Source organism: Tachyglossus aculeatus, chromosome 24 (genome assembly GCF_015852505.1).
Source record: "Tachyglossus aculeatus isolate mTacAcu1 chromosome 24, mTacAcu1.pri, whole genome shotgun sequence".
Classification (NCBI taxonomy): Eukaryota; Metazoa; Chordata; class Mammalia; order Monotremata; family Tachyglossidae; genus Tachyglossus; species Tachyglossus aculeatus.
The window spans coordinates 4876273-4900010 of NC_052089.1; the positions used below are offsets into that span (position 1 = coordinate 4876273).

The following is a 23738-nucleotide window of genomic DNA, read 5'->3' on the forward strand; positions in this document are numbered from 1 at the left end:
AGGTCAGACCTGATGGATTTAATTTTATTAATGACGTAGGAGGCCAGATCGTTGGGGATGAGGGAAGGAGGAGCGGGAGGAACCGGGGGCCTGAGTAGGGAGTTGAATGTACGGAAGAGCTGACGGGGATGATGGGCATGGGTGTCAATAGGGGAGGAGAAATTGTTTTGTCTGGCAGAGGAGAGGGCTGAGTTAAGGCAGGAAAGGATAAACCTGAAGTGAACGAGGTTGGTATGGTGTTTAGACTTTCGCCAGCAGCGTTCGGCAGCTCGAGCATAAGAGCGAAGGAGGCGGACAGTGGCAGTGATCCAGGGCTGTGGGTTAGTTGTATGAGAGCGGCGAAGGGAAAGGGGAGCGAGTGAGTCTAGCTGAGTAGAAAGAGTAGAGTTGAGAGCAGTAATCTGATCATCAAGAATGGATGGAGAGGAGAGGGAGGCGAGGTAGGATGTGAGGCGCCCAGAAAAATGGATGGGGTCAAGAGAGTGGAGATCTCTGTGTGTGAGGGAGTAATATAGATTTACAGGGGAAAGGAGTGTGAGTGAGGAGGCAGGTGAGAAGATTATGATCAGAGAGAGAGATTTCAGAGTTGGTGAGGGTGGACACAGTGCAGCGGTAGGAGATGATGAGGTCGAGGGTATGACCAATTTGGTGAGTGGGCGACGTGGGGTGGAGTTTGGCAGCGTCAAGTAGAGATAGAAGGCAGGCGGCAGAGGAGTCGCCAGGTATACCCATGAGGATGTTGAAGTCTCGAAGGATCAGAGTGGGCATGGAAAAGGAGAGAAGGAAGGTGAGGAAGGGGTCAAAATCATTGAAGAAGTTGGACGTGGGGCCGGGGGGTGGTAGATGACGGCTACAAGAATCTGGAGGGGGTGGGAGAGGCGAATAATGTGGGCTTCAAAGGAAGGGAAGGAAAGGGAAGGAGGAGGAGGGATCGTGCGAAAGCGACATTGGGGGCGAGAAGGAAACCGACACCACCTCCTTTTCCGGTGAGTCTGGGAGATTGGGAGAAGAAGAGGTCTCCACTGGAGAGAGCAGCAGAAGATACCGTGTCGTCCGGAGACAGCCATGTTTCAGTTAGGGAGAGGAGGAGTAGAGAGCTGGAAAGGAATAGGTCCAGGATGAAAGGCATCTTACTTATAATGGAGCGGGGGTTCCAGAGGCCACACTTGGCAGTAGCTGTCGAGGGAGGGGAGGGAAGGGGAAGCGTGCGAGGGGTGGGGAGGGTTTGGATTGGAATGAGTTGGCGGGGCCTAGGCGGGGAGAGTGCGAAGAGGGGTGGCGATGGGAAAGGAGAACTGGAATAGGGTGGGGGCGGGGAGGAGGGGAGGGAGGGGGCTGGGAGGGAAGAGTGGAGGACTGGCACTGCTCAGAGTAGCGGGCATGACGCACTGGACACGCCCAGAGCGTTTCTGTAGAAAGATAATCCGGGCAGCAGAGTGAAGTATAGACTTGTCCCGAGGTGACCCTCGGGTACCGGCCATCTCAAGGTCAAAAACTATCTCGTGACCATCTGAGCCAGCAGGCGGAACTCGGAAGTGAGGGTGGGATACCGCCCCCACGACCAAATCTGCTAGATTGACAGCCCAAGCTGGGAATACAGAAGGTGTCCCTCACCCCCGTGCCAATCAAATTAGGTATGGAGGAGGCGGGGAGGGCAGCGATTGGATAGACTGAGGCCGGAAGCTGGAATGGCCTAGGGGCACAGGCAATAAATACCTGTCGCCTCTGACCTTCCGGGTCAGAACACCAGGACACGCAGCAGCAGGAGCAGCCGCTGCAGCAGCAGCAGCAGCAGCAGCAGCAGCAGCAGCAGCAGCAGCAGCAGCCCACGTGTCTCTGTCCCTGCCCAGAAGGCCAGATGCCCGTTCTACAACCAGAACCAACACACTGAGGCAAGGGCCGCGGGATGGGTGAGTGTGTCGTGGGTGGGACCCAGGTATCCCGCTGCTGATGGGAATTATGAGTGGATTCCTCCCATGTAGGGAGAGCACATTGTGAGAGCTAGCCGCCCACCATGTGCGCGGGTAATGTAATGAATTCTTCCCATGTGGGAAAGTAAGTGGATTCTTCCCGAGTGGGAAGTGCACATGGGTGAGAGTTAACCAACTCACCCACGTGTGATTAACGGATGATTGTGTTCCTCCCGTGTAGGGAAGCTCTAATATTGCTAACTGATTATATTCCTCCCGAAAGGGAAGCTCAATCCATTGCGTCTAAACAATTACATAAATTCAATTCACTTCGCGGAATTAATTTTAAATAAAGCTTAGGCTTTCCGTCCCCGGCCTCTCTCTCTCTCTCGCCTCGCCGATCACTGAACGAACCCGTCCCCGGACGACGGGTGACAAGACTGAAGCGGGGAAACACAGGAGGATGGGACATGAGAAAAGGAGACTGATGCAGACAGCCAGTCGGGATAGGATGAGAGATTGAACCAACAAGGTAGCAATTTGGATGGAGAAGGAAGGGAGGATCTTGGCGATGTTGTGAAGGTGAGACCGGCCGGTTTTGGTGTCGGAGTGGATGTGTGGGGCGAATGACAGAGCGGAGTCGCATTGACTCTACCCTCTCCGGTTATTTCTCTGGCCCTTCAATTCTCAGTATCCTTTGCGGGTTCCTCCCCCTCCCATCCCCTTACTGTAGGGGTCCCTTAAGGGTCAGTTCTTGGTCCCCTTCTATTCTCTGAACCAGTGGCTGGCAGCCGTGCTCCTCAGCCTCTGCTGTCTGCTGCCTTCCTGCCTCCCGGCTGGACAGAGTATGGACTTCCCCTGGCCGGCTGTGGACAACATGATGGTCAGAAAAGGGGAAACGGCGGTGCTTAGGTGTTACCTGGAAGATGAAGCTTCAAAGGGCGCTAGGCTGAACCGGTCAAGTATCATTTTTGCCGGAAGCGATAAATGGTCGGTGGATCCTCGAGTTTCAATTTCCACTTCAAATAAAAGGGACTACAGCCTCCAGATACAGAACGTTGATGTTACAGATGACGGTCCATATACTTGTTCCGTGCAGACTCAACACACTCCTAGATCCATGCAGGTGCACCTAACTGTACAAGTTCCTCCGCAGATCTGTGACATCTCGACTGACATGATTGTTAATGAAGGAACCAATGTCACCCTCACTTGCTTGGCCACTGGGAAACCAGAGCCTTCCATTTCTTGGAGACATATCTCCCCATCAGGCTCGCATCTCCTCCTGCCTTCAGGACATCTCCATCTGGATGTTTGCCCGCCACCTACAACTCAATATGTCCAAGACTGAACTCCTTGTCTTCCCTCCCAAACCCTGCCCTCTCCCTGCCTTTCCCATCACTGTTGACGGCACTACCATCCTTCCCGTCTCACAAGCCCGCAACCTTGGTGTCATCCTTGACTCCGCTCTTTCGTTCACCCCTCACATCCAATCCGTCACCAAAACCAGCCGGTCTCACCTTCACAACATCGCCAAGATCCGCCCTTTCCTCTCCATCCAAACTGCTACCCTGCTCGTTCAGTCTCTCATCCTACCCCGACTGGATTACTGCATCAGCCTCCACTCCGATCTCCCATCCTCCTGTCAATCCCCACTTCAATCCATACTTCATGCCACTGCCCAGATCGTCTTTGTGCAGAAATGCTCTGGGCATGTTACTCCCCTCTCCAAAAATCTCCAGTGGCTACCAATCAACCTACGCATCAGGCAGAAACTCTTCACTCTCGGATTCAAGGCTGTCCATCACCTCGCCCCCTCCTACCTCACCTCCCTTCTCTCCTTCTCCAGCCCAGCCCGCACCCTCCACTCCTCCGCCGCTAATCTCCTCACCGTGCCTCGTTCTCACCTGTGCCGCCATCGACCCCCGGCCCACATCCTCCCCCTGGCCTGAAATGCCCTCCCTCTGCACATCCACCAACCTAGCTCTCTTCCTCCCTTCAAAGCCCTACTGGGAGCTCACCTTCTCCAGGAGGCCTTCCCAGACTGAGCCCCCTCCTTCCTCTCCCCCTCCCCGCTCCATCCCCCCGCCCTATCTCCTTCCCCTCCCCACAGCACCTGTATATATGTATATACGTTTGTACATATTCATTACTCTATTTATATATTTTACTTGTACATATTTATTCTATTAATTTTATTTTGTTAATATGTTTTGCTTTGTTGTCTGTCTCCCCCTTCTAGACTGTGAGCCCGCTGTTGGGTAGGGACCGTCCCTATATGTCGCCCACTTGTACTTGCTAAGCACTTAGTACAGTGCTCTGCACACAGTAAGTGCTCAATAAATACGATTGAATGAATTCTCCATCTGCACTCACTCGGAGAACTCATTCGCTCCCTCGGCTTCAACTATCATCTCTATGCAGATGATACCCAAATCTCTATCTCCTCCCCAGTCCTCTCTCTCTCCCTCCAAGCTCGCATCTACTCCTGCCTTCCGGACATATCCACCTGGATGTCCACCTGACACCTAAGACTCAACAGGTCCAAGACAGATCTCCTTATTTTCCCTAGAGCCTGGGCTTGGGAGTCAGAGGTCACGGGTTCTAATCCCAGCTCCCCCACCTACCAGCTGTGTGACTTGGGCCAAGTCACTTCAATTATCTGTGCCTCAGTTACCTCATCTGGAAAATGTGGATTAAGACCGTGACCTGTCCCGCCATCGACCCCCGGTCCACGTCCTCCCCCTGGACTGGAATGCCTCCCTCCGCACATCTTCCAAGCTAGCTCTCTTCCTCCCTTCAAAGCCCTACTGAGAGCTCATCTCCTCTAGAAGGCCTTCTGATATTGAGCCCCCTCCTTCCTCTCCCCCTCCCACCCCCCCGCCCTACCTCCTTCCCCTCCCCAAAGCATCTGTATATATATGCTTGTACAGATTTATTACTCTATTTATTTTACTTGTACATATTTATTATTCTATTTATTTTATTTTGTTAATGATGTGCATCTAGCTTTACTAGTATTTATTCTGATGACTTGACACCTGTTCACATGCTGTGCTTTGTTGTCTGTCTCCCCCTTCTAGACTGTGAGCCTGTTGTTGGGTAGGGACCGTCTCTATATGATGCCAACTTGCACTTCCCAAGAGCTTAGTATAGTGTTCTGCACACAGTAACCTCTCAATAAATATTATTGAATGAATAAATGAATGTGGGAGAACTTGATTACTTTGTATCTCCCTAGTGCTTAAAAGAGTGCTTGGCACATAGTAGGCACTTAACAAATGCCATTATTATTATTATTATTATTATTATTATTATTATTATTATTGTCTTCTCTTCGGTTTCGGGCGCTCAACGGATGAGCCCGTCACAGGGGAATTCATTCATTCATTCAATCAATCGTATTTATTGAGTGCTTACTGTGTGCAGAGCACTGTACCTCCCGGCCTAGGTGCCCCTATCTCCTGGCCCAGGTACCCTCTGCCTACCTGTCCTGGGCCCCATCTGCCTCCTGGCACTAGTCCCCTTTGTCCTCCCTGCTGTTGTCTTCCACGCTTCTCGGTCCTGGTCCCCCTTGGCCTCCCTGCTCTTGTCTTCCATGCTTCTCGGCCCTGGTCTCCCTTTGCGTCCCAGCCCAGGTACCCCTCTGCCTCCTGGCCCATGTACCCCTCTGCCTCCCGGCCCTGATACACCTCTGTTTCTATTACCTGGTCATCACCTGCCTCTCGGCCCTGGCCCTGCTCTGCTTCTCCGCCCTGGTCCTCCTGTATCCCTGCCTAGGTACCCCTCTGCTTCCTGGCCATGGTCCCAATCTGCCTCCCCGCCCTGATCCCCATCTGCCTCCCGACCCTGGACTATCTGTGCCTCCCGGCCCTCGTCTCCTGCGACCTCCAGGCCCTGGTCTCCCGCGACCTCCAGGACTTGGTCCCTCTCTCCGTCCCGGCTCTGATCCCCTCTACCTCCCGGCCCTAATCCACATGTCTCCCGACCTAGGTTCCACTCTGCCTCCTGGCCCTGGTCCCCCTATGCGCAACTGCCCTACTGCCTCCTAGTCCTGGTCCCTCTCTACCTCCAGGCCCAGGTCCCCCTCTGCCTCCCAGCCCTTGTCGCCCCCTCTTCTTCACCCTGGATCCCCTTTGCCACCCTGCCCAAGTACCCCTCTGCCTCCTGGCCCACATCACCCTCTGCCTCCCGGCCCTGGCTCCTCATCTCCCGGCCCAGGTACCCATCTGCCTCCCGGCCTTGGTCCCCCTCTGCCTCCCTGTTCTGGTAGCCACCTGCCTCTCAGCCCTTGTCCCCTTCTCCAGCCCGGCCCTGATCTCCCTCTACCTCCAGGCCCTTGGGTCTCTCTCTCCATCCCAACCCTGGGTCCCCTCTACCTCACAACCCCGGTCCCCCTGTCTAACTGCCCAGGTACCTCTCTATTTCCCAGCCCTAGTACCAATGTCACCCTGCCTAGGTACCCCTCTGCCTCCCAGCTCTGATCCCCCTCTGCTGCCCTGCCCTGGTCCCCCTCTACTTCCAGGCCCTGGGTCCCCTCAACCTCCCGTCCCTAGTCGCCCTGCCTCCTGGTCCAGGTACCGTTCTAAATCCTGGCTCTGCTCCCCATCTGCCTCCCTGCCCTTGCCCCCCAGCTTCTTGGAAGTAAGAGGAAACTAGGGCTGGAAGGCACAGGGGAACCGAGGACAGGAGGCAGATGGTGACCAGGGCAACGTGGCAGGGGGGACCAGGTTCAAGAGGCAGAGAGGTACCTGGTCCGGAGACGGTGGACCAGGGCCAAGAGGCAGAAGGGGACCAGGGCCGAGATGTGGGTAGGAGAAGGGCCTGGAGGCACAAAGGGACCAGGGCCAGGAGGCAGAGGGGGACCTGGGCGGGGAAACTGAGGGACCATGGCAAGAAGGTAGAGGGGGACCAGGGCAGGGAGGCAGGGGAGGACCATGGCCAGTATGCATAGGGGTACCAAGGCCGGTAGATGGGGGACCAGGGCCAGGAGCCAGAGGGAGACCAGGGCTGGCAAAAACAGGGGGACCAGGGCTGGGAGGTAGAGGGGACCCATGGCCGGGACGGAGAGAGACCCAGTGTCCTGGAGGTAGAGGGAGGCCAGGGCCAGGAGGCTCAAAGGGACCAGGGCCGGGAGATGGGGGAACAGGGTCGGGAGGCAGAGGGGGACCGGGTCTGGGAAATGGGCATCAAGGCCGGCAGGCAGAGGGGTACCTCCGCCTCCCTGCTTTTGTCCCCCCACCACTTCTCGGAGGTAAAGGGGAACTAGGGCCAAAAGTCAGTGGGGAACCAGGGACGTGAGGCAGGGGGAGACCAAGGCAGGGAGGCAGACGGGTTACCTAGGCCGGGAGACAGGGGGACCTAGGCTGGGTGGTAGAGGGTCCCAGGGCCGGGTTGGAGATAGGGGCGAGGGCCTGGAGGCAGAGGGAGACCAGGGATGGCAGAACAGGGGGACAAGGGCCAGGAGGTAAAGGGGACCCAGAGCCGGGACGGAGAGAGACCCACTGGCCTGGACGTAGAGGGAGGCCAGGGTTTGAGGTACAAGGTGACGAGGGCTGGGAAGAACTGTGGCACCATGCCGGGAGGCAGAGAGGGACTAGTTCCGGGAGAAAAATGGGGACCAAGTCAGGGACATAGAGGTGAACTAGGGCCAGAGGGAGAAGGGTACCAGGGTTAAAAAGTCGGGGGGGACCGGAGCCAGAAGGTAAAGTTGGACCAGGGCCAGGAGACAGAGGGGGACCAGGGGCGGGAGGCAGAAGTATCCTTTTACCGGGAAACAGGGGACCAGGGCCGGGCGTTAGAGGGGTAGCTGGACAAGTGGACAGGGGACCCAGGGCCGGGAATGAGAGAGTGACCAGGGCCTGGAGGTAGAGGGAGACCAGGGCCTTGTGACAGGGGTCCACCAGGGCCGGGAGGCAGAGGGAGACCAGTGCGGGGAGGCAGAGATGGACCAGGACCAGGAGGCAGAAGGATACCTGAGTCTGGAGACAGGGGGACCAGGAGCCGGAGGTAGAGGGGACCCAGGGCCGTGACGGAGAGAAAGGCTAAGGCCAGGAGGTAGAGGGAGACGAAGGCTGGCAGGCACAGGGGAACTAGGGACGGGTGGCAAAGGGAGACCAGGACCGAGAGACAGAGAGGGACCTGGGCCGGGATGGAGAGAAGGGCCAGGGACAGGAGGTAGAGGGAAAAGAGGGCTGGCAGCCACAAGGGGGACCTGGGCTGGTAGACAGAGAGGGACTAGGTCTCGGTGAAAGATGAGGACTAAGGAAGTGAGGTAGAGGGGAACTATGGTTGGAGGGTGAATGGGACCAGGGCTTTAAGGTCGTGGAGTGGGGCGGGGACCAGGGCCAGAAAGTAAAGTGGGACCAGGGCTATAAGGCAGAGGGGAACAAGGTCCAGGAGGCAGAGGGGGACCAGGGCCAGGAGACAGTGGGACCAGGACCGGGAGGTAGAGGGGACCCAGGGCTGCGAAAGAGAGAGTGACCAGGACCTGGAGGTAGAGGGAGACCAGGGCCGGGAGGCAGAGGCGTACCAGGGCCAGGAGACAGAGTCCGGAGACAGAGTACCTGAGTCCGGAGACAGGGGGACCTGGGACTGGAGGTAGAGGGGACGGACCCAGGGCCGGGATGGAGAGAAGGTCCAGGGCCAGGAGGTAGAGGGTGATGAGGGCTGACAGGCACAGGGGGACCAAGGCCGGGAGGTACAAGGCGACGATGGTTGGGAAGAACCGGGGCACCACGCCGGTAGGCAGAGAGGGACCAGGTCCGGGCGGAAAATGGCAGGGAGGCAGGAGTGAACTAGGGCCGCAGGAAGAGGGGACCAGGGTCAGAAGGTAAAGTGGGACCAGGGCTGAAAGGCAGAGCGGGAACAAGGTCGGGATGCAGAGGGGGAACGGGGCCGAGAGGCAGAGGGGGACCAGGGCCGGGAGGCAGAAGAGTAACTGAGCCAGGAGACATTTGTACCAGGGCTGGGAAGTAGAGAGGTACCCGGGCCGTGAGGTGGGGGAACCAGCTTCGTGAGGTAGAGGGGACCCAGGGCTGGGACATAGAGAGACCCCAGGGCCTGGAGGTAGAGGGAGACCAGGGCCGGGTGCAGAGGGGGACCAGGGCCGAGAGGCAGGGAGCTACCAAAACAGGGAGGCAGAGGGGGACCAGGGCCGGAAGGCAGAGGGGGAAAGGGCCGGGAGACAGAGGGGGACCAGGGCCGGGAGGCAGAGGGGGATCTGGACTGGGAGGCAGAGGAGGACCAGTGCTGGGAGTCTGAAGTGGACCATGGCCAGGAGGCATAGGGGGACCATGGCCAGGAGGTAGAGGATTACCTGGGCAGGAAGTCAGGGACCAGGGCCTAGAGGAAGATGGGACCAGGGCCAGGAGGCAGAGGGGTACCTGTGCCGGGAGAGAGGGGGACCAGAACCGGGAGGCAGAGGGGTACCTTGGCCGGGAGACGGGGGAACAGGGCTGGGAGGTAGAGAAGACCCAGGTCAGGGACGGAGAGAGACCCAAGTGTCTGAAGGTAGAAGGTGACCGGAACCAAGAGGCACAGAGGAACCAGGGCCGGCAGGCACAGGAGGACCAGGGCCAGGAGGCAGAGGGGTACTTGGGCCGGGAGACAGGTGGACCAGGACAGGAAGGCAGAGGGGTACCTGGGCCGTTGGATAAAGGGACCAGGGCCAGGATTCAGAAGGGGACCAGGGCCGGGAGGCAAGGAGGGGACCAGGGCCAGGAGGCAGAGGGATACCAGACCCAGGAGGCAGAGGAGGACCAGGGCCAGGAGGCAGAGGGTTACCTGAGATGGGAGATAGGTGGTCCAGGACGGGGAGGCAGAGGGGTACCTGGCCGGGAGGCATAAGGGGACCAAGGCCTGGTGGCAGAGGGGTACCTGGGCTCGGAGACAGAGGGACCAGGGCCGAGAGGCAGAGGGGAACCACGCCCGAGACACATGGGAGGACGAGGGCCGGGAAGCAGAGGGGCGCCTGGTCTGGGAGACGGGGTTCAGGGTCTGGGATGCGGGGGGGCGGGGGCAGAGCCAGGAGGCAGTGGAGTACTTGGGCCTGTAGGCAGAGGGGGACCAGGGATGAAAGGCAGGATGGTCCAGGGCAGGAACGCAGAGGGGGACCAGAACTGGGAGGCAGAGGGGTACCTTGGTCGTGAGGAAGAGTGTGACCAGGGCCAGGAGGCAGAGGGGCACTTAGGCCTGGAGACAGGGGGACCAGCGCAGGGAGGCAGAGGGGTACCTGGGCCCTGAGACAGAGGGAGCAGGGCCAAGAGGCAGAGGGGGATAAGGGCCAGAATTTAGAAGGGTACCTGGGCCAGAAGACAGGGGGACAAGGGCCTGGAGGTTGAAGGGACCCAGGGCCGGGAGGCAGAGGGGGACCAGGGCAGGGCGGCAGTGGGGGACTAGGGCCAGGAAGTAGAGGGGTACCTGGGCCGGGAGGTGGGGGACCAGGACCGGGAGGAAAAGAGGGATCAGGGTCAGTAGGCAGAGGATTACCTGGGCCGAAATTCAAAAGGATCCTCCTTTGCAAAGGGATCCCCAGGGTCGGGAAGCAGGGCAGAAAAGGGCAGGGAGGCATAGGGGGACAAGGGCCCGGAGGTAGAGGAGGACCAGGGTCGGAGGCAGAGGGTTACCTGGGCCTAGAGAAAGGGGGACCTAGGCCGGGAGGTAGAGGGGACCCATTGCCGGGACGGAGAGAGACCCAATGGCCTGGGGGTAGAGGGAGACCAGGGCCAGGAGGTTCAAAGTGACCAGGGCCGAGAGGCGGGGAGCGACCAGGTCAGAGAAGCAGAGGCGGACCAGGGCCGGGAGGCGGTTGGGGACCTTCACCGGGAAAAAGGCGGACTAGGTCCCGGAGGAAGAGAAGGCCCAGGGCCTCAAGATAGAGGAGACTCCCGCCCAGGAAGGAGAGCGGGACCAAGGCTGGGAGGTAGAGGGGGACCAGGGCCGGGAGTTAGAAGGATACCTGGGCCAGGAGACAGAGGGCCCAGGGTTGGGAGTTCAAGGAGAGGCAGAGCCGGGATGCAGAGGAGCACCAGGCAGGGTGTCGGGGGGAACCAGGGCCAGGAGGAAGAGGGGGACCAAGGCCAGGAGGCAGAGTGGGACCAGGGCAGTGCGGCAGTAGGGGACCAAGGCCAGGAGGCAGAGGGGTACTTGCGTCGGGGGAAGGGGGAGCAGGACCAGGAGGAAGAGGGGACCCAGGGCCAGGAGGAAGAACGGGACCTGGGCCAGAAGGCAAAGGGGTACCAGGGAAGAGAAACGGGGGAAACAAGGGCCCGGAGGTAGAGGGGGACCAGGTCCCGGAAGCTGAGGGGGACCATGGCCAAGGGACAGAGGGGTATCTGGGCCGGGAGATAGGGGACCAGTGTCAGGAAGCAGAGGGGGACCAGGGCCGGGAAACGGAGACCAGGGCTGGCAGGCAGAGGGTTTCCTCTGCCTCCCTGCTCTTATCGCCCCCACTTCGTGGAAGTAAATGGGAACTAGGGCTGGTAGGCACAGGGGAAGCAGGGATGGGAGCCAGAGGGGTAACTGGGCCGGGAGACAGGGTACCAGGGCCGAGAAGCCGGGGGACAAGGGCCTGGAGGCAGAGAGGGACCAGGGCCCAGAGGCGGAGGGGTACCACGGCCGGTAGATGGGGGACCAGGGCCTGGAGGCAGAGGGGGACCTGGTCCAGGAGTTGGAGGTCAAGGGCCGGAAGACAGAGGGGTACCAAGGCCGGGAGACCGGGGGACCAGGGCTGGGAGGCAGAGGGGTACCTGGGCCGGGAGACAGTGGGACTAGGGCTGAAAAGCAGAGGGGAGCCAGGGACGAGAGGCAGAGGTGACCAGGTCAAAGAAGCCGAGGAGGACCATCGCGGGAAGGCAGAGTTGGACCAGGGCCAGGAGGCAGAGGGATACCTGCACCGCGATGCAGGGGGACCTAGACTGGGAGGTAGAGTGTCCCAGGGTCGAGAGGCAGAGAGGTTCCATGGCCAGGAGGTAGAGGGAGAATAGGGCTGGTAGAACAGGGGGATCAGGGCCAGGAGGTAGAGGGGACCCTTGGCCAGCAGGGAGAAGCAACCAGTGGTCTGGAGGTAGAGGGAGGCCAGAACCGGGAGGCTCAAATCGACTAGGGCCAGGAAGCTGAGGGAGACCAAGGCCTGGAGGTAGAAAGGGACCAGATCCAGGAAGCAGAGGGGTACCTGGGCCAGGAGACGGGGGACCAGGGTTGGGAGGCAGAGAGGGGCCAGGACCGATTGGCGGAGGGTACCAGGGTAGGGAGCTAGAGGGGGACTAGAAGCGAGAGGCCGGCGGGGACAAGGTCAGGGAGGCAGAGGTGGAACAGGGCCGGGAGAAAGGGGAGGACATGGGGCAGAAGGCAGAGGGGTACCTGGGCCTAAAGACCGAAGGCAACCCGGTCAGAAAGTCCGTGGCCGGCCTGGGCCGGGAGGCAGAGGTGGACGGGGGCAGGGAGGCAGAGGGGGACTGGGGCAGGGAGGCAGAGGGGGACCGGGGCAGGGAGGCAGATGGGGACCAGGTCCGGGAGTTAGAGGGGTACCAGAGCCGCAAGACAGGGGTAACAGGACCGGGAAGTGGAGTGGATCCAGGGCCGGGAATGAGGGAGTGACCAGGGCCTGGATGTGGAGGGAGAACAGGGCTGAGAGCCAGGGGAAGAGCAGGGCCGGGAGGCAGAGGGGGACCAGTGCGGGGAGGCAGAGGTGGACCAGGGCCAAGATGTAGAGGGGTACCTGAGTCCGGAGACAGGGGGGCCAGGGCCTGGATGTATAGGGGACACAGGGCTGGGACGGAGAGAAGGGTCAGGGCCACGAGGTAGAAGGTGACTAGGCCTGGCAGGCACAGGGGGACCAGGGTCCGGAGACAGAGGGTGACCAGGGCCGGGGGTACAAGGCAAAGAGGGCTGGGAAGCCCTGGGGCACCATGCCGCTAGGCAGAGAGGGACCAGGTCCGGGCGGGAGATTTGCACCGAGGCAGGGAGGTAGAGGTGAACTAGTGCCGGAGGGAGAATGGGACCAGGGCCGGAAGTTTGGGGGGGACCAGAGTCAGAGAGTAAAGTGGGACCAGGGCTGAAAGGCAGACGTAGACAAGGGCCAGGAGGTAGAGGGGGACCAGGGCCGAGAAGTGGAGTGGGGGAGCAAGGCAGGGTGTCAGAGCAGGACCAGGGCCAGGAGGCAGAGGGGTACCAGGATCGGGAAGCAGAGGGGGACCGGGGCCGAGAAGCGAGGGGGACTGGGTCCGAGAAGCCGAGGGGACCAGGACAGAGAGGCAGAGGGGAACAAGGGCCAGGAGGCAAAGGGGGACGAGGGCTGTGAGGCAGAAGGGTACCTGGGCTGGGAGACAGTGATACCAGGCCCGGGAAGTAGAGGGATATATTGGCCATGAGACAGGGGGACCAGGGGAGCAGGGCCGGGAGGCAGAGGGTAACCAGGCCCGGAGACAGAGGGGGACAAGAGCCAGGAGGCAGAGTAAAGTGGGACCAGGGCTGAAAGGCAGATGTGGACAAGGGCCAGGAGGTAGAGGGGGACCAGGGCCGAGAAGCAGGGTGGGGGAGCAGGGCAGGGTGTCAGAGCAGGACCAGCGCCAGGCGGCATAGGGGTACCAGGATCGGGAGGCAGAGGGGGACCGGAGCCGAGAAACCGGGGGAACCATGGCAGAGGCAGAGGGAGACAAGAGCCGGGAGGCAAAGGGGGACCAGGGCTGGGAGGCAGAAGGGTACCTGGGCCGGGAGGCATTAGTACCAGGGTCAGGAAGTAGAGGGGAACCTAGGCCATGAGACAGGGGGACCAGTGTCAGGAGGTTTAAAGGTCTTCATCCCTATTTCATAGACGGGGGAACTGGGGCCCAGAGAGGTTGAGTGGCTTGCCCATGGTCACACGGCTGACAAGTGGCGGAGTGGGGATTTGAACCCATGACCTCTGCCTTCAAGCCCGTGCTCTTTCGACGGAGCCACGCTGCCTCTCTAAAGACTTGGCAAATACCATAGAAAAGGGGCACGGCGGTACCTCTGGGGCCTGTTTCAACCTTCCCATGTCCAAAGCCGAGCCTTGTTGGGGCGGGGGGAGGCTGACACTCCCCGGGTCGGGTGGGGTGGGGTGGGGGAAGCGGCGGCTGTGGTTGGGCTGATAAGCGCCCACCTTCCTCAGACTGAGCGCCCTCCTTCCTCTCCCCCTCCTCCCCCTCCCCATCCCCCCGCCTTACCTCCTTCCCCTCCCCACAGCACCTGTATATATGTATATATGTTTGTACGTATTTATTACTCTATTCATTTTATTTGTACATATTTATTCTATTTATTTTATTTTGTTAATGTTTTGTTTTCTTGTATGTCTCCCCCTTCTAGAGTGTAAGCCCGCTGTTAGGTATGGACCGTCTCTATATGTTGCCGAGTTGTACTTCCCAAGCGCTTAAGACAGTGCTCTGCACCCAGTAAGCGCTCAATAAATACGATTGAATGAATGAATAAAGGGAGCAGGGCCGGGAGGCAGAGGGTGACCAGGGTCTGTTGGCAGAGGAAGACGAGGGCCAGGAGGCAGAGGGGTACCTGGGCCGGGAGATGGGGGAACCTAGGCCTGGAGGTAGAGGGGACCCAGGATCAGGACGGAGACAGGGGCCAGGGCCTGGAGATAGAGGGAGACCGTGGCTGGCAGAACAGGGGGACCAGGGTCGGGAGGTAGATGGGTACCTGGGCCGGGAGACAGAGTGACCGCGGCCGGGAGGTAGAGAGGTACCATGGTCGGGAGGTAGAATGGGACCAGAGTGGGGAGGCAGAGGGGCATCAGGGCTGGGAGGTGGACGGGTAACCTAGCCGAGAGATCGGGGATCAGGGCCGGGAGGCAGAGCATAACCAGGGCCAGGGGCTAGAGGTGTAACTGGGCCTGGAGATAGAGAGGGACCAGGGCCGAGAAGTTGGGGGGACCTGGGCCAGTAGCTTGAGGGGGACCTGGACCGGGAGACAGGAGGACCAGGGCTGAGAAGCAGAGGGGGACAATGGCCGAGAGGCAAGGGGTGACCAGGTCATAGATGCAGAGGCTGACCAGGTCCGGGAGGCAGAGGAGTACCTAGGCTGGTAGACAAAGTGAAACCAGGGTGGAGATGCGGGGGCGACAAGAGCGGGGAGGCAGAGGGGGGCCAGGGCGGGGAGGCAGAGGGGCACCAGGGCTGGGAGGCCGAAGGGAACCAGGGCCTGAAGGCAGAGAGGGACCAAGGCTAGGATGCAGATGGGTACCTAGGCCGGGAGACAGGGGGACAAGGTCACGTAGGCAGAGGGGTCCAGAGCAGTACCTAGGCCGGAAGACAAGGGGACCAGGGCCGGGAGGTAGAAGCGGTCCAGGGTGAGGAGGCAGAAGGTGACCAGGGCCGGGAGGTAGAGGGGAACCTGGGCCGGAAGACAGGGGAACCAGGGCCGAGAGTCAGAGGGGGATTAGGGCAGGGAAAAAGGGGTACCAGGGCCGAGAAGCAGAGGGGGACCAGGGCCGGGAGACAGATGTGTACCAGGGCGGATAAGCAGAGGGGGACCAGGGCCAGGAGCCAGAGGGGTACCTACACCGGGAGACAGGGGGACCATGTCCAGGAGGTAGAGGGTACAGAGGGTCAGGACAGAGACTCACCCAAGGGCATGTAGGTTGTAGGAAACCAAGGCTAGGAAGCCGTGGGGGACCAGAGCCGGGAAGAACAGAGGGACCAGGGCCAGGAAGCAGAAGGTTACTTGGGCCGGGAGGCAGAGGGGGACCAGGGTCGAGAAGCGGGGGAAACAATGGCAGGGAGGCAGAGGGAGACCATGGCCGGGAGGCAGATGGGGACCAGGGCAGGTAGGCAGAAGTGGAACAGGTCCAGGAAGCAGAGGGGTACCTGGGCCGGGAGACGGGGGACCAGAGCCGGGAGACAGAGGGCAACCAGGGCCAGGAGGTACAGAGATACCTACGGCGGGAGGCAGGGAGACCAGGGCAGAGACCTCTGCCTCCTGGCCCTGGTCCCCCTCTACCTCCAGGCCTTGGTCCCCCTCTACCTCCCAACACAGGTCCCTTTGAGTCTTCCAGCTCTGGTCCCCCTGTCTCCTGGCCCAGGTACCCTTCTGCCTCTCGTCTCTGGACCCCTGTCTAACGGTGCCGGTCCCCCTCTACCGCCCTGACCTTGCTCCCCATGCTTCTCGGCCCTGGTCCCACTTTGCGTCCCCGCCCAAGTACCCCTCTGCCTCCTGGCCCTGGTTCCCCTCTGCCTTCCGGCCCTGTTCCACCGTCTACCGGACCAGGTACTCCTTGGCCTCCTGGCCAAGGTCACCCCCAGGTCCCTGCCCAGATCACCCCCAACCTCCAGGTCCTGGCCCCCCTCTGCCTCCCTGCCCTGGCCCCCCTCTGCCTCCTGTCGCTGGTTCCCCTGTGCCTGACAGCCCTAGTTCCCCTTTAGTTCCAAGAAGCGGGGGGACAAGGGCCCGGAGGGAAGGAACCAATCAGCCCACAGGAAATGGTCCCCGTTTCCTAGCCCCGGTCTCCCTCTGCCTCCCCACCTTGGTCCCCCGTCTCCCGGCCCAAGTACCCCTCTGGTTCCAGGACCTGGTCCCCCTCTGGCTCACTGCCCTTGTCACCCCCCGCTTCTCGGCCCTGGTCCCCTTTTGCCTTACAGCCCAGGTACCCCTCTGCCTCCGGGCCCTCGTCCTCCTCATCCTCTCAGCCCTGATGTGCCGTCTCCCGGCCCAGGTACCCCGCTGCCTACTGGCTCTGGTCTCCCACTGCCTTCTCGCCCTCGTCCCCCACTGCCTTCCTGCCCTGGTATCCCTCCGCCTCCCGCCCTTGGGCCCCCTCAAACCTCCAGCCATGGTCCCTCTGTGTCCTGGCACTAGTCTCCCTGTGCCTCACCGCCCTGGTCTCCCTCTGCCTCCCTGCCCTGGTCACCCTCGGCCTCCCTGCCTTGGTCGCCCCCTGCCTTACGCCCATGGTCCCCCTCTTTCGGTCCTTGTTCCCCTTCTGAGAAGCGGGGGTAACAAGGACAGGGAGACAGTGGTGCCATTATGACTGTCTGCTTGATCCCCATTACCCGGCCCTGGTCCCCCTCTGCTTCCCGTCCCTCGTCCCCCTCTGACTCTCGGCCCTGTTCCCCCTCTGCCTCCCGGACCTGGTCCCTCTCTGCCTTCACAGCCCTGGTCACCCTCTACTTACCGACGCTGATCAGCCTCTGCCTCTCTGACCTGCTGCTGCTCTCTGCCTTCCCAGCCCTGTTCCCCCCTCCCTTTCGGCCCTTGTCTCATTCTACCTCCAGGCCCTGGTCAGTTTCTCATTCCTGGCCCTGGGTTCCCTCCACCTCCTGGCCGTGGCCCCCTCTCCCCCGGCCCTAGTACCCCTCTGCCGCCTCCCAGCACTAGTCCCCCTCTGCCGTTCAGCCCTGGTCCCACTCTACGTTCTGGCCCGGGTCCCCCACAAGCTTCCGGCCCTGGCTCCCTTCTCCTTCCATCCCTAGGTCCCCGCTACCTCACTGCCTTGGTCTCTATCTTCCACCCGGCCCTGACCCCTCTCTGCCTACCGGCAGGGTGCCGCCGTTTTTCCCAGCCCTCGTCAACTTGTACCTCTCGGGACTGGGTCCCCTCTACCTCCCGGCCCTTGTCCCCTGTATCCGGACCCAGGTACCCCTCTGCCTCTTAGCCTTGATTCCCCTCAGACTCTCCGCCATGGTCCACGTCTACCTCACGGTCCTGGTCCTCCCCTTCCTCTTAACCCTGATCCCCCTCTGACTCTTGGCCCTGGTCAGCTTGTCTCCCGGCCAAGGTACTCCTCTGTCTCCCAGACCTAGTCCACCTGGCTCCCAGCCCAGATAGTCCTCTGACTCATGGCCCTAGTCCTCCTCTGCCTTCAGGCCTTAATCTCACTCTACCTCCAGGCCCTGGTCCCTCTGTGCCTACTGAACCTGGATTCTCTGTGCCTCCTGGCCCTGGTCTCCCTCAAACTTCAGGCAATTATGTCTCTCTCCAGCCCAGCCCGGGATCCCCTCTACCTCCCTGACTTTTCCCCTGTCTCCCGGCCTAGGCACCTCTCTACCTCCCAACCGTGTTACCCGGGTCTCCTGGCCCAGGTACCCCTCTACCTCCTGGCACTGGTCCCACTCTGCCTCCCAGCCTTGGTCCCCATATGCCTCCCAGCCCTGGTTCGACTCTGTCTGCATATCCCGGGTCCCCCTGCTTATCTGCCCCGATCCCCCTCTGCGTCACGGCCCAGGACCCCGTCTCTGCCCTGGAGGCAGAGATGGACCAGGGCCAGGAGGCAGAGGGGTACCTGGCCCAGGAGACAGGTGGACCGGGGCAGGGAGGCAGAAGTGTGCCTCGACCCGGAGACAAAGGAACCAGGGTCGGGAGGCAGAGGGGGACCTGGGCGGGGCGGCAGAGTGGTACCAGGGCCATGGCACAGAGGGACCAGAACAGGGAAGCAGAGGGGTACCTTGGCCAGGAGACGGGAGACCAGGTCCGGGAGGTAGTGGGAGACCAGGACTGAAAGGCAGTGCAGACTGGGGCAGGGAAACATAGGGGTACCAGGGCCGGGAGGTGGAGGGGACCCTGGGCCAGGACGGAGAGAGACCCAGGAGACGGGACCAGTGCCTGAAGGCAGAAGGAGACCAGGGTAGGGACGCAGAGGTGGTCCAGGGCAACGTGGCAGGAGGGGACCATGACCAGTAGGCAGAGGGTTACCTGGGCCGGGGGACAGGGGGACCAGGGTGGATAGGCAGAGGAGGATCATGGCCGAGAGTCAGAGGGGTACCGGGGCTGTGACGCAGTGGGGGACCAGGGCCGGGAGGCAGAGGGACACCTGGGACCCCGAGGTACCCCTCGGCAACCTGGCCCTGGACACCTCTGCCTCCGGGCCCTGGTCCCCCTCTGCCTCCCGGTCATGGTCCCATCTGCCTCCTTGCCCTGGTCACCCACCGCTTCCCGGCCCTGGTTCCCTTCTGCCTCCTGGCCCAGGTACCCCTCTGCCTCCTGGCTCAGGTACCCCTCTGCCTTCCCGGCCTTGGTCCCTGTCTGCCTCCTGGCCCTCGTCCCCCTCTGCCTCCTGGCCCTGGTCCCCCTCTGCGTCCTGGCCCTAGTCCCTCTGTACCTCCCAGGCCTAGTATCCTAGTTTCTTATTACCTTGGGTCTCCTCTAACCGTCCTGGCCCTGGGTCCACTCCACATACCGGGACAGGTCCCACTCTACATTCCGGCCCTGGTCCCCCTGTCGCCTGGCCCAGGACCCCTCTGCCTCCCAGTCCTGGTCCCCCTCTCCGTCCCTGCCCTGGTCCCTCCCGCCTCTCAGCCCTGGTCCCCTCTGCCTCCCAGCCCTGAACCCCGTCGCCCAGCCCAGGTACCCCTCTGCCTCCGGGATCGGGTTTCCCCTTGCGTTTAGGCCCTGGTACCTCTCTGCTTCTCGGCTGTTGTCCCCCACTGCCTCTTTGCCCTGGTCCCGCTGTCTATGGGCCCAGATACCCCTCTACTTCCCGTCCCTCGTTCCTCTGTCTCCTGGCCCAGGTACCTCTCAACCTCCCGACCATGGTCCACGGGTCTCCTGGCCGAGGTAACCCCTCTATGTCCTAGCCCTGGCCCCCCTGTCTCCTGAACAAGGTACCCCACTGCGTCCTGGTCCTGGTCCCCCTCTGTCTCCCAGCTCTTGTCCCTCTGTGCCTTCCGGCCCTGGTCTCCCTCTACCTTCAGGCAATGGGCCATCTCTCCTTCCCAGCCCTGTTTCCCCTCTACCAACCAGCCCTGGTCCCCATGACTTTCGGTCCAGATGTACCCCACTACCTCCCAGCACTGGTCCTTTGGTTTCCCGGTTCACATACCCCTCTGCCTCCTGGCCGTGGGTCCCCTCCACCTCCCAACCCAGGTCCCCCTCTGCCTCCCAGTCCTGGTCCCCCACTGCCTGCCTGCCCTGGTACCTCCCGCCTCTCAGCACTAGTCCCCCTCTGCCTTCCAGCCCAGGTGTCCCTCTGCCTCCCGGGCCTGGTCCCCCACTGCGTCACAGCCCCGGTACCCCTCTGACTCTCGGCCATGATCCTCCTCTGCCTATCCACCCTGGTCACTCTGTCCCCAGGCCCAGATACCCCTCTGCCTCCTTGCCCTGGTCCCCCTGTCCCCCGGCCCAGGTAACCCTCTGCCTACTGGTCATGGTCCCCTCCTGCCACGTTGCCCTGGACCACCTCTGCGTCCCTGCCCTGGTCTCCTTCTGCCTTCAGGCACTGGTCCCGTCTCCTGGGTCTCTCTCCGTCCTGGCCCAGGGTCCCCTCCACCTCCCGGCCCTGGTACCCCTATGTTTCCCTGCCCCAGTCTGCACTGCCTTTCAGTCCTGGTCTCCCACTACCTCCCGGACCTGGTCTCCCGTCTCCTGGCCAAGGTACCCCTCTGCTTCCCTGTTCTGGTCCCTCTGTGCCATGGCCCTGGTACCACTCTGCCGCCCCGCCCAGGTCCCCCTCTGCCTCCCGACCCTGGTTCCTTTGTCTCCGGGTCGAGGCACACTTCTGCCTCCCTGCCCCGATCCACCTGTCTCCTGGGCCAGGTACCCCTCTGCCTCCTGGCCCTGGTCCATCTCTGCCTCCAGGGCTTAGTCACCCACATCCTCCCTGCCCTTATCCCCCATCTCCCGGCCCAAGTAAACTTTTGCCTCCTGGCCATGGTCACCGTCTGCCGCATTGCCCAGTTCCACCTCTGCCTCCCGGCCCTGGTAGCTCTGTGCCTCCCTGCCCTGGTCTCCTTCTAACTCCAGGCCCTTGGGTATCTCTCCATTCCGGCCCTGAGTCCCCTCTACCTCCCATCCCTGGTCCCCCAATGCCTCCCCGCCCCAGTCCAACCCGCCTCTCAGACCTGGTCCCCCACTACCTCCTGGCCCTGGTCCCCCATCTCCTGGTCAAGGTACCCCTCTGCCTCACTGTTCAGTTCCCTCTGTGTCATGGCCCAGGTACCCCACTGCATCATGGCCCTGGTGCCCCTCTTCCGCCCTGCCCTGGTCCCCCTCTGTCTCTCTGTCCTGGACCCTCTGTGCCTCCAGACACTGGTCTCCTTCTATGTCCAGGTCTTGGGTCTCTCTCCTCCCTGGCCGTGGCTCCCCTCTACCTCCATGCCCTGGTCGCCTTTTCTCCTGGCCCAGGTACCATTCAGCCTCCTTGCCATGGTCCCCCTCTGCTGCTCTGCTCTAGTCCCGCTCTGCCTCCCGGCCCTGGTCCCTCTGTGCAGCCCGGTTCTCGTCTCGTTCTACCTCCAGGCCCCTGGGTCTCTCTCCGGCCCGGCCCTGGTTCCCCTCATTCGGCGGCCCTGGTGCGCCTGTCCCCCGACCTAAGTATACCTCTGCCTCCCTGCTCTGGTCACCCTCTGCTTTCTGGTCCTGGTCCCCCTCTGCCTCCCTGCCCTGGTTCCCACCTGAGACTCCGTCTTGGTTCCCCCTGCCTTTCGGCCCTGGTGCACCTGTCTCCTGGCCCAGGTCTGCTTGTCTCCCGGCCCAGGTTCCCATCTGCCTTCCGGACCTAGTTCCCCTGTCTCCCGGCCCAGGTACCCCTCTGCCTTCTGGCCCTGGTTCCCCTCTGCCTACCTGCCCTGGTCCACTTCAGCCTCCAGGCCCGGGTCCTCCTCTCCGTCCCAGCCCCGGGTCAGATATACCACCCACCCATGCTGCCCATCTCCCGGCCCTTGTCCCCCTCTGCCGCCCTGCCCTGGTCCCCCTCCCATTCTCGGCCCTGTTTCCCCTCTACCTCTCGTCCCTGGTCCTCCTGTCTCCCGGGCCAGGGACCCCTGTGCCTCCCAGCCCTTGTCCCCCTCCCTCCCGGCCCAGGTACACTTCTGCCTCGCGGCCCTGGTCTCCTTCTACCTCCTGGCCCTGGTCCCCCATATTCCGGCCCAGGTACCCCTCCGCTTTCTGAACCTGGTCCCGCTCTGCCTATCTGCCCTGGTCCTGTTCTGCCTCCCTGTCCAGGTACCCTTCTGCCTTCCGGCCCTGGTACCCCATTTACTGGCCCAGGTACCCCTCTGCCTCCTGGCCCTGGTACCCCAGGGCCGCCCTGCCCTAGTCCCACTTTGGGTACCGGTCCTTGTCCCCCTCTCTCCCGGCCAAGGTACCATTCTAAATCCTGGCCCTGGTTCCCCTCTGCCTTCCAGCCCTGGTTCCCCTCTTCCTCCATCCCCTGATCCACCGCTGCCTCCCGGAACAGGTCCCAATCCGCCTCCCGGCCCTGGTCCCCCTCTGCCTCCCGGCCCTCTTCTCCCTCTGCCTCCCTACCTTTTCAGCTCTCGACCTCGCGGCCCTTATTCCGCTCTGCCTCGCTGTCCTCATCGTCCTCTGCGTCCCAGTGCTTGTTACTTTCTGCCACCCGGCCCTGATCCCCATCTGCCTCCTGCATCTGGTCCCCCTCTACCTACCTACCCTGGTCACCATTTGCCACCCAGCCCTGTTACGCTTCTCCCTCCGGCCCCACTTCACCCTATGCCTCTCTGCCCTGGTCCCCCCTGCTTCTCGGCCCTGGTACCCCTCTGCCTCCGGGCCCAGTTACCCCTCTGCCTCCTGGCCCTGGTCCTGCTCTGACATCCTGCCCTGGTCCCTTCTAGCTCCTGGTCCTGGTCCTTCTGTGCCTCATAGTCCTGGTCTCCTTCTACCTCCAGCCCTTAGGGTCTCTCTCCAATACGGCCATGGGTTCCCTCTACCTTCTGGCCCTAGTCCCCGTCCCCCTGTCCGGTACCTTTCTGCCTCCTGGCCATGGTACCGCTCTGCATCCCGGCCGTAGTCCCCTTCTGCCTCCCCGCCGTGGTCCCCCTCTGCCTCCCGGCCCTTGTACCCCTCTGTCTTTCAGCACTGGTCCCACTTTATTTTCTGGCCCTGGTCCCATTCTCCTTCCGGTCCTAGGTCCAATCAATCCCCTGCCTTGGTCCCCATCTTCTGTCCGGACCTGGTTGCCCTCTGACTACCGGAATTTGTGCCCCCGTTACTCCCAACCCTCGTCGCTTTGTACCTCTCAGCCCTGGTCCCCCTGTGTCTCCCGGCACTGGTCCCCTTGTACCTCTCAGCCCTGGTCTCCCTCTTCCTCCAAGCCGTGGCCCCTCTCTCTGTCCTGGCTCTGAATCCCCTCTATCTACCGGCCTAGGTGCCCCTGTCTACAGTCCCAGGTACTCCTCTGTCTCCCGACCCTAGTTCCCAGTTTCCCGGCCCAGGTCCCCCTCTGCCTCCAGGCCCTGGTCCCCCTCTGCGTCCAGGACCTGGTCCCCCTCTGCCTCCCGACCCTGGTCCCTTTAAGCCTCCTGGCCCTGGTCTACCTCTATCTCCAGGCCACTGGGTCTCTCTTCGTCTCGGCCATGGGCCCCCTGTACGTCTGGGTCTTGGTCCCCCTGTCTGCCAGCCCTGGTCTCCCTCTACCTCCAGGCCCTGGCCCTACTCTGCGTCCCGAACCCGGGACCCTCTACCTCCTGGCCTAGCTCCCCCTGTCCCCCGGCCCAGGTACACCTTTGCCTCCTGGCACTGCTCCCCCGGTCTACAGGCGCTGGTCCCCCTCTGCCTCCCGGACCTGGTTCCACCTCTGCCTCCCGGCCCTTGTCCCCCTATGCCTCCCTGCTCTTGCCACCCCGGCTTCTCGGTATTGGTCCCCCTTTGCATCCCGGACCTGGTACCCCGTCTACTGGCCCAGGTACCTCTCTGCCTCCTGGCACTGATACCACCCTACCTCCCCGCCCTTGTCCCGCTCGGCCTCCAGGCCCTGGTGACCCTCTGCCTCCCTGTCCTGGTTTCCCCCCACCCGTGCTTCCCGGCCCATGTCCCTCTGTGCCTCCTGGCCCTATTCCCCTTCTACGTCCAGGCCCTTGTTTCTTTCTCCATCCCGGGCCTGGGTCACCTCTACCTCCAGGCCCTGGT

General features: G+C 62.0%; 1 protein-coding gene across 1 annotated transcript in view; it reads left to right on the forward strand.

Annotated features, from left to right (window-relative positions):
- The first annotated feature begins 636 nt into the window (after positions 1 to 636).
- The window catches only part of LOC119945106 (neuronal growth regulator 1-like), a 38706-nt gene continuing 15604 nt past the window's right edge, over positions 637 to 23738 (forward strand). Inside the window, exons 1-2 of the mRNA XM_038766133.1 lie at positions 637 to 648; positions 2692 to 3181. Coding sequence (XP_038622061.1) covers positions 637 to 648; positions 2692 to 3181 — 502 coding nt within the window. The remainder of the gene's footprint in view (positions 649 to 2691; positions 3182 to 23738) is intronic.